Raw genomic sequence first — 10,054 nt, 5'->3', positions numbered from 1 at the left:
TTATTTAAGTCTCTTTTGTAAAGGGCTCTTCGTTAGGGTTTTGTCTATGTTGTTTAGACAAGTGAAACTGAATGCTACAAGCTAAAGTTATATATATATATATATATATATATATATATATATATATATATATATATATATATATATATATATATATATATATATATATATATATATATATATATATATATATATATATATATATATATATATATTCACCTCAGTTAGAAAGAAAAACGAGGTGAAATATGGTGTACTTTTAGATTAAAAATAAAATATTCAAGAAGTGACAACTTTTAATGAGATAAAAACATAAAATGGGACCGATGGAATTCGAAGCATGTACACTGAATAGGTTTATCCCTCAAATTTCAATTTAACCGACGAAATTAATTGTATTTTTTAAAAAAAGAAACGGGGTGCATCCAAGAATTATACCTCGATTTTTCAATACGTTAGGTAAAATCGTTGTCATGAAGTATATTATTTATAGTAGTGCTCTCATAGAACATAGAAAATATGTGCTTGATATTTTGTAGGATACATGGGAACTTGGATGCAAAGTCATCCATTGGCCATAATCATAAGATAAGCCTTGATGAGGAAGTAGCCAAAGTTGACAAGGGTGAGTACTAGAGAATAGTAGAGAAGTTGATTTACTTGCAATTGCAATGTATTAGGTCACATTTGACATATGTATTTAGTGTGATAAGTCAATTTATGCATGATTCAAGGGAGAGACACTTGCAAACTATAAAATGTGTTCTATAGTGTCTCAAAACCAATTTAGAGAGATATCTCTTGTTTAAAAGATGTGGAAGTTTAACTATGACAACTTACATTGATGTTGATTATATAGGTTTATTAAGAGATGTAAGATCTACTTCAGAATATTTTACCTTCTTGTATATGGACCTAGTAGCGTGAAGAACTAAGAAATAAAGTGTAATTTCTTGATCAAGCATTGAAACATAATTTAGAGTTATGACGCAAGAAGTTTTTGAATTTTTGTTAATGAAACAAGTGTTAGAAGACTTGAAGATACATCTTGAAGGCTCCATGAAGTTGTTTTATGATAATAAATTGGCTATTAGTATTATAGATAACCCTATTTTACATGACACAAGAAAATAAATTGAGATTGATTGACATTTTATAAAAAAAAAGTTGGATAATGATTGATAATTGCTATCTACATTCATTATGAGAGTTAGGTGGCACATGTGTGTCAACAAATGATTTACCAAAACAACAGTTCAATCAACTTAAATTTATAATGATTGATATTCATTCACAGTGTTGTTAATATTAGACTATAAATAATAAATTATAATATTAGTAGGAGACCTAATAAATTTTTTTATTAGATCTAATTTAATATTGTAATTACAACTTTTTATATATGAAATACCTTTTTATTAATAGTAAAAAATATAAATCTTTAGGTAAGATGTTGAAGTAGATATCTCAAATTAAACAAAATCACTTTTAGTCTATCAAATTTCTCTTAAAAGTCAACCAAGTTTATGTTTGCTTGAGATCTGAACTATGTTTCTTGAAATTACAAAGTCAAACTTTTATCAGTTAATTTACCACCTCATAATTTATGATAACTATATAGTTTGACTATCGAAAGTCTACTTTAGTCTTTAATTTTAATGAAAAAATGAAGACCTTGCGAGCATGACTTTTCAAATAAGATCCCTACAACTTTTTTATGGTGCAATAATAGTGAGAACGGTTAGACTTTTGAGGAAGAAATTTCCTACTACTTCACAAAGAACACCAGATACATAATCGTTACAGACATACATGTCATCTAAACATTGATAACAATGTCTTGCAAATCTGATTCAGTTCTCCTGTTGAGTGATTTCTCTGCAATAGTTTCCAAGATAGGTTTCCATGACTGCATTCTACAAGGGCTTCTTCCTCCATTCATCATAACTTTCTCTTCCATTCCAACTCTACAAGGACTCCTTGAAAGTAAAGGAATAACTGTTGGAGACTTACTGTAATCATATGGTTTGTTTTTGCCTTTGGCTGTGAGCTTCTTTGCTAAGCAAGCCAAATCAACCGGAGACACATCAGCTTGGAGTACTGAGTATGGTAGCATGAAATAGAGTTGACCAGGTTGAAGTTGACTAGTATCTCGTTTCAATGGTTTGTAGGATGATGAAAGAAGCTGAATTGAAGTACAAACAAAGTGTTTTGGTAGATTTCCAATAACTTGGCTTGCTGAAATTGGTTGATGAAAATCTTCCACAAAACCATCGAGATGAACTACTCTTATGATGTTTTTAAATATTGAGGATGTATTGCAAGAATAACAAACACCCATTGTTCTCTCAATTTGTGTGTGAAGTAGATTCTAGGTCTTATTTATGCATGATGCATGTGAGTGTGTGTGGCAAGTAGGGTTTGACATTTTTAATTTTATAGTCAAGTTGACATGTGGCTTTTGAAATTCAATTAAAACCAGAAAGCTTGTTTCATATTTCAAATGCTGATGAAACATGACACCTAACTGTGAGAAAGGTGCATGTGTTGCTAAGTCAATAAGTAACAAACTAAATGAAAATAATGAGGGTCTCCCACTTGTGTTTTTTGAAAGAACTGGCAACTGTATATTTAATGGATATTTTTGTAAGACTTTTCTAAAACAAGTTTGATTGGATGATATGAGACACTTTTTCAGCCAACATGTCTCTGAGATGAATGAAGATGTTGACACTATTAATTTAATTTGATACTATATGATTCATTATATCAATCAATGAAATTTGAAAACAATGAGTCTTTATTCATTTTATTAGTTTGTGACACTTTTTTTCTTTCTTGCCGGTTTGGATAGGGCAATGAGTTGGTTTGACAAGTATAGTGAAGTAGACGTATACAGTGGGTGTTGAATTAGTTCTTCAGTTCTTTAGTTTGATGTTTTACCATAATTGTTTTGTTGATATAATAAAAAAAATTAATAACAAATCCGTACATACGCACAAGAATGTTTAATGATATGATATGTCTGTGTAACGACCTATTGTTTGTTATTATAAGAGAGAATAAAAATAAGTTCAAAATAAATTTTAAAATGATGAACCATAATATCTCATAATTATACTTAGGATTAAACTATGAGCATTGTACTACAACCCAAAACAATCCATTTGTGACATAATTAAAATCCTATGTAAATTTCATAAAATTATAATATTTAAAATATACTAAAAAAGTCATAATTAAGATTGTAACAGTTAATTCTTAAACCCAACAATAAAACTTCGAACAACAACAAACACTTCCTCCTTAAACTAATATATAAGAATTTTGAAAACCAATAAATCTTGAATGTCAAAACATCCCGTTACAAAGCTTCTTTATTTTGGTGTATTTATACCAACTCTATCCAATGAACTTTTCAGTAATGTTACTTTAATTTGGATGGATGATTCAGTTGTAAATTTTTCCAAATTTAAGATCAATCAACTTGATCTCCTTCAATCTAGACTTAATATAATACTCCCTCCGGTCTCATATGTAAGCAAAAAAAAAAAAGCTCACCCTTTAAGAAAGTGGCTATATATTCATTTAAGTAATGGAAAATATACAATTTTTTCCATATTTACCCTTATTTATTAATTTAGAAATAAATTAATATTTTTATTATAACCATTTAATGGTTAGTTAATTTTTATTAATACCATTTAATGGTTAGTCATTTAGTGGTTATATATTCCACTTCCTCTTACTAAAATTTCCTGTAGAAATTTGTCCCGCCTAAAAACAACACTTCTTAGTCCATTTACTGTATTCTCCACCCGCCTAAATTTCCATGGTCCCGCCCTGTAGAAATTTAACATTTTCATAGTGAGTTCTATAAATACTAAAGCTTTTGGTTCTCATTTTCATAGCCAAAATTTTACATTTTCTGTATCATTATCTTTTGGTTCTCATAAAAATGCCTCTTAATATTGATCTAAACACTTCATATATTGATCATGAAATGATGGAATGCAACATAGCACCATCCATTAATCTAAATGATCCTTCTTCAAGTAATTTTAACTTGTCTTTTAAGGACCTACATGGTAGTTCATCAAATGAAGAATACATGGAAGAAGCTAATATGTTCAATTGTGAAAATGATTTTGAACATGGTTTTTTTAATATTAATGAGGACATTGATGTTGATGCTTTATATTCAAATGAAGTTCATGTCATGGAAGAAGGTAATATGCTCTAATACTTTTATGTTAGATAATTTTTGAACAACTTAATTAATTTTTTTCACTTTTAATACTGTTTTATAAAATTGCAGAGAGTGAATTTATTCCAAATGAAGAAGATGGAGAGGAGACTGAATTTAATCAATATGAAAGTGATGGAGAAACTGAAAGTATTGCAGCTAGTAAGATTTTTTATCATATCATTATATTTTTGTTTGTTCATATCATTACTGTGTCATCTTTTTTTCATATCATTACAGAGCCATATTTTGTTTGTCAATAAGAACATGTAGTAACAAACATGAGACAGTAGCAGCGTAGCAGCATATACTTGTTTCTTAATTATTTTCAATTTTTTCATGCAGTGTCCACAATGGTTCAACATGAACCTGAAACTTTTAGGAAAAAAAGATCATTTTTAAACAATGATCAACGGAAAATAATTGCTCAATTATTGATAAAGAATAGTTGTGGTGGAAAACTAAAATCCGGAACTGTTATATGGTTGGCATCCAAATACTCGGTATCCATCGATGTTATTTATCGAATTTGGAAGCAAGTATCTCAAACAGGTGATGCGTCTCATAAAAGAACAAAAAATTGTGGTCGGAAAAGAGTTGCGGTAGATATTGAAAAAGTGCGGGATATTTCGTTAGCTAAGAATGCTAGTTAGTTACATTAGACTTATTAGTTTATGTGTTGTACTACCTATTTCATATTATTGGTACTGTACATTACAATAAGAAGAAAATATGAAGAATGCTAGTTAGTTTACATTAGACTTACTAGTTAGTTTCATGAAGAATGCATGTTAGTTCCTTACTGATGGCACTGGTACTGCACGTTAGAATTTTTTAACAAATGAAAAATAAAATAGACAATGACATTACTCCAAAAAACCAATAGAAGATGATTAGAAAAATAAACATTAAACATCACAATCATAAAGAAACATAGCAGTACAATTCTTTAACAGTGCAATAGAAACAACAAAGAAACATTAAACATCATAAAAATCCAAATAAGAACACACCTAGTTTAAATAATCTAAGTAAATTTTTATCATATCTTTAACCTCTTCTTTCTTGACACCAAAGTTCAATGCTGGTAATTTGTTCAGATCAAACTCATCCATATCTAAGTATTCAACAATGGTGTTTTCATTTGTTGGAGTTAGAGCATTTTCACTTTCATTCTTTGGAGTGATATTTTCTGCACTTTCATTTGTTGGAGTTTGAATTGTTTCAGGAACTTTATTGTCTTCGATACCTAAATCAAAAGATGGAAACTCATTAGCTAAATGATATGGGTTTGCCATTTTTAGAGTATAAAAAAAAAGGAAGAACAAGACTCATGGAGTTTTATACAAGATGATACTGCACCATTTATAATAGGATATGACTTTTCAAAAGCCAATGATAACAAATGCAACGTTTCAGAATAAATGCTCTTTTGGAAGTGTAAAAAGTGGAGTTATTATAGGAATAAACATGAATATTGAAAAACTAAATTTGAGGGTAAAATTGGAATGGTATATTTAATTGTAACCATTGTAATTAATTTTTGCTTATATTTGAGACTCCAAATTTTTTTTTTTGCTTACATATGAGACCGGAGGGAGTATTTGGTAATGTTTGTGGGGAAGTGCTTGAAAATATTTAAAGAAAGTATTGAGTTATTAACGATGCGATTGAATTCAATTACAATTAATCATGTAGGAAAATGCTTTAAATAGTAATACGAAGACATTTTTTTTCTTTTTATTTGGATTACTTATCCTACTCTCCCAAACATATTGACTATTGTATACATTCAGACAAAAAACATCTACATTCTTCATCCTAAATCATCCTTCTTCAACTCTTCACCATTTCCCTTAAGAATCTGCATATTCCTCTTCAATTCTTCAAAATTTCCCATCTCAACAAAGTAATTGTACCCCTCACGGATTGTTTCTTACCAACAGTGTCATTGTAGATCTTTCATGATGGTCAGGTTCATTAACTACCTTCATATTCTTAAAAACATAAAGCATAATGACACTTTCAAGTTTTATGCTTTATGTTTTAGTGGAAAAAAAAACAGTGCATGTAGCCGAATTAATCAAGGAAAATTTTATCTCATACTCCATCATTTATTTTCCTACCGCTATATTATATTTTTTTGGATCAAAATATCCTCATATAAATAATTTATTAAAGGTTAAAAAATATTTAAAAAATTAACTATTAGAACTCTTTTGCAAAATCTTTTGATATACAAAATAAAAATTAATATTAAAAAATAACTATCGAAACTCTTTTATAAAGTCTTCCGATATGCGAAATAAAAGTTTAAAAATATTTAAAAAAGTGATTACCGGAACTCTTTTGCAAAGTCTTCCGGTACATAAAATAAATTTTAAAAAATATTTAAAAATTGATTATCGACTCTTTTTCAAATTCTTCCGGTACACAAAATAAAACTTAATGTTAAAAACGGACTACCGAAACTCTTTTGTTAAGTCTTCCGTTATACATAATAAAAGTTAAAAAATATTAAAAAATTGACTACCGATTTTTTTTTCAAAGTCTTTCAGTACATAAAATAAAAGTTAATGTTAAAAATTGACTATTGAAACTCTTTTGAAAAGTATTCTGATATATAAAATAAAAGTTAAAAATATTAAAAATGTAATTATCGATTTTTTTTAACAAATTCTTTCAAAATACAGTATAAAAGTTAAAAAATAAAATAATAAATTAGTAAAAAATATATAAAATTAAAATTGATATTTTTTATAAAACTTAGGGGTATAGAAATAATGGTAGGAATAAGTTATTGTTGTAACAGTAACCCATCATTTTTTTGAAAATAATAAGAAAAAGTAAATAAGTAAATGCAAAGAGATATTAATAATGGAAAATTTAATAAAAATCAGAATCCTAATATAATAAATTATGATTATTCTTTTAATCCTGGTTTTAAATTACACCCCGCACTGGTCTGTGAAGTATATTATTATATGCATGATGCATGTGAAGTGTGTGTGGTAAGTAGGGTTTGACATTTCATAACTTTATAGTCAAGTTGACATGAGGCTTTTAAGGCTTTATTTTGCAAATGGTTCTGCTTGGAAAATACAGTATGACACCTAACTGTGAGAATGTCAATAGGAAATAACAAACAAAATAGAAATAATGACACCTAACTGTGAAGACGTTAAAAGTGCATATTGAATTTGAGCCCCTTTATTTTATTCACCTCAGTCCTCTCCATGTGTCATAAAGTTTGACATATTGTCCTAATGTGGATTGTTTTGGTATCACATAGCCCCCTTGTGCTATTTTCCGTCAATTTTTCAAAGGATCGGGTAATAATATCCGTCCTCAATTAAATCGAATATGATGTCATTAACATTGACTTGAATGAGTATGTTGTATTTGTTCTTTATATTATACATCTTCATTCTTATGTGTCAATATTCTATAAACTCATACCGAATATAAGATGAAAATAAAAGTAGAAGCATATCTGATTTTGTCATTAGAATCGTTGAAGTTTTGCAGATATGTGATATTCCGATTTGTAGAGTGGTTTATGGTTTCTTGATTATCTTCTAATGGGGATGAAGAGAGAAAATCTGATAAATCGTATTCATAATATTCTACAATGAGAATCATAACCCATACAAATAACTCTCTTAGGATTACTACTTAGTTCTCAATATTCTAATTTTGTCCCTCATCAAATTAGGATATTGACTTATGGTATCCACTTAATAACCTTTCATGACATACATGCCATTAGCGATAGACTTTATATCAATTAGACAATTTTAATTTTGATTAATTAAATAATGAACCTAACAATCTTCCACTGGTCACATATGTAACTTTACACACGTGTTAGACTTTATGAACTCAAAATTTGTTATTATATATTTTTCAGACATATGAAAATAATCTCGTCCATTAGTCATGGCAGAACGTAGAATCAAAGTGATTTTCGTTATATCATCATAACTTAACCCATGAATGATTACTATTAATGACATAACTAAATTACATATATTCATCATTAAATGTGTAGCATAAAAATCACAAGAATGTGGTCTGTACATGTTGATTTTCAATTGGTCATACTTTACTTTAGTGAGATCATTCAATAACCTTATTGTACAAAGTATAAATAGCTGAATATCAACATTTATAAACCAAATAAAAAAATACTCAAAACCATAGTATGCATACATAATACAAAACATAGAACATAAAATTCACAAATGACTAACTCCCATTAAACTAGAATCCTCAAACCGTAGAACACTCATGTGAGAAGTGACCTCATGAAAGACCTTGTATGGAAGACCTTTTGTAAGATGATCTATTATCATGGAGTTTGTCCATAAGTGTTCTATGGAAATCTATCCACTTTGTATCATTTGCTTAAAAACTAGGAACTTGATGTCAATATGTATTGACTTGGTCGAGCTCCTATTATTATTGGAATATAGGACGGTTGCTTTATTATCACATTATAACTTAAATGGTCTTTCAAATCCTTCCGCAGTTCGCAGCCTAGTGACTAGGTTCCTCAACCAAATCCCATGGTTTGATGCCTCAAAACATGATATAAATTCCATGTCCATGGTGAATGAAGCAATGGGAGTTTGCTTGGCACTGCACCAATAAACTGCACCACCATCCAACATGTAGATATATCATGAAGTGAATCTTTTACTATCTTGGCATCCAACAAATTTAGAGTCAGAATATCTAGTGATCTCCAACTGGTCTGACCTCCTATATGAGAACATATAATCTTTTGTTCTCTTTATATACCTTATAACCCTGTTGGCTTCTTTCCAATGATCCATTCCTGGATTGCTCAAATATCCGACTAACATCCCTACTATGAACGCAACATCCGAACACGTACAGACTTGAGCATACATCAGACTCTCTATAGTTGAGGCAAAATGAATCTTTTGCATTTCTTGAATTTCTAAGTTTCCTTTTAGGCATTGATTGGGACTAAATTTGTCTCCCTTAGTAACTGGAGTATCCCATGGTTTACATTCTTGCATGTCAAACCTTTCAAGTACCTTTTCGATATAGCTCATTTGTGACAATCCTAGAATACATAGAGATCGGTCTCGGTGTATCTGAATTCCTAATACAAATGAGGCGTCACCGAGATCTTTCACTTTCAATTTTCTTGATAGAAATTTCTTGGTTTCGTGCATCATGCATATATCATTAGTGGCAAGTTGTATGTCATCAACATACATGATCAAGAATATATACTTGTTCCCACTGAATTTGTGATACACCCAATCCTCAACATCATTCACCTCAAAACAAAATGAGAGAATTACTTCATGAAACTTACGGTACCATTGATGAAATGTCTTCTTTAGTCCATAAATGGATTTTGTAAATTTGAATACCATATTCTTTGAGTTTCCTAACACAAAGTTTTCCAGTTGCACCATGTATATTGTTTCATCAACATTGCCATTTAGAAATGTCATATTGACATCCATTTGACGGAGTTTCAAATTATAATGTGCAAAAAGAGCCATGATTGTCCTAAAAGAGTCTTTTGATGAAACTTGAGAGAAAGTCGGTTTAAAGTCATCCCTTCCTTTTGGGTATAACCTTTAGCCACAAAACAAGCCTTGTACCTCTCCACATTAGTGTTAGAATCCATCTTGGTCTTAAAAATTCATTTGCAACCAATGGGTTTCACACCTTTTGGTAACGAGACAAGTTCCCAAACCTTATTGTCTGACATGGGACTTATGCTCCTCCTTCATTGCTTCAATCCATTTTTCTGAGTTGGAA

The 10,054-nt window shown here is 29.5% G+C and overlaps 1 protein-coding gene across 1 annotated transcript; it reads right to left on the bottom strand.

The window, feature by feature from the left end:
* Positions 1–1,472: 1,472 nt before the first annotated feature.
* Positions 1,473–2,466, bottom strand: LOC127135120 (uncharacterized). The gene has a single exon (XM_051061923.1). The coding sequence runs from the start codon at positions 2,339–2,341 to the stop codon at positions 1,820–1,822; it is 522 nt and encodes a 173-aa protein (XP_050917880.1). The 5' UTR covers positions 2,342–2,466; the 3' UTR covers positions 1,473–1,819.
* Positions 2,467–10,054: the final 7,588 nt, after the last annotated feature.

The sequence above is a fragment of the Lathyrus oleraceus genome, chromosome 4 (assembly GCF_024323335.1).
Source record: "Lathyrus oleraceus cultivar Zhongwan6 chromosome 4, CAAS_Psat_ZW6_1.0, whole genome shotgun sequence".
Lineage (NCBI taxonomy): Eukaryota > Viridiplantae > Streptophyta > Magnoliopsida > Fabales > Fabaceae > Lathyrus > Lathyrus oleraceus.
Note: the sequence above shows the minus strand (reverse complement) of the source record. Positions and strands in the feature narration are given on the sequence as shown.

Excerpts from the sequence above, each read along its gene's own strand:
- LOC127135120 (XM_051061923.1), bottom strand. The coding sequence starts at position 2,341 with ATGGGTGTTTGTTATTCTTGCAATACATCCTCAATATTTAAAAACATC.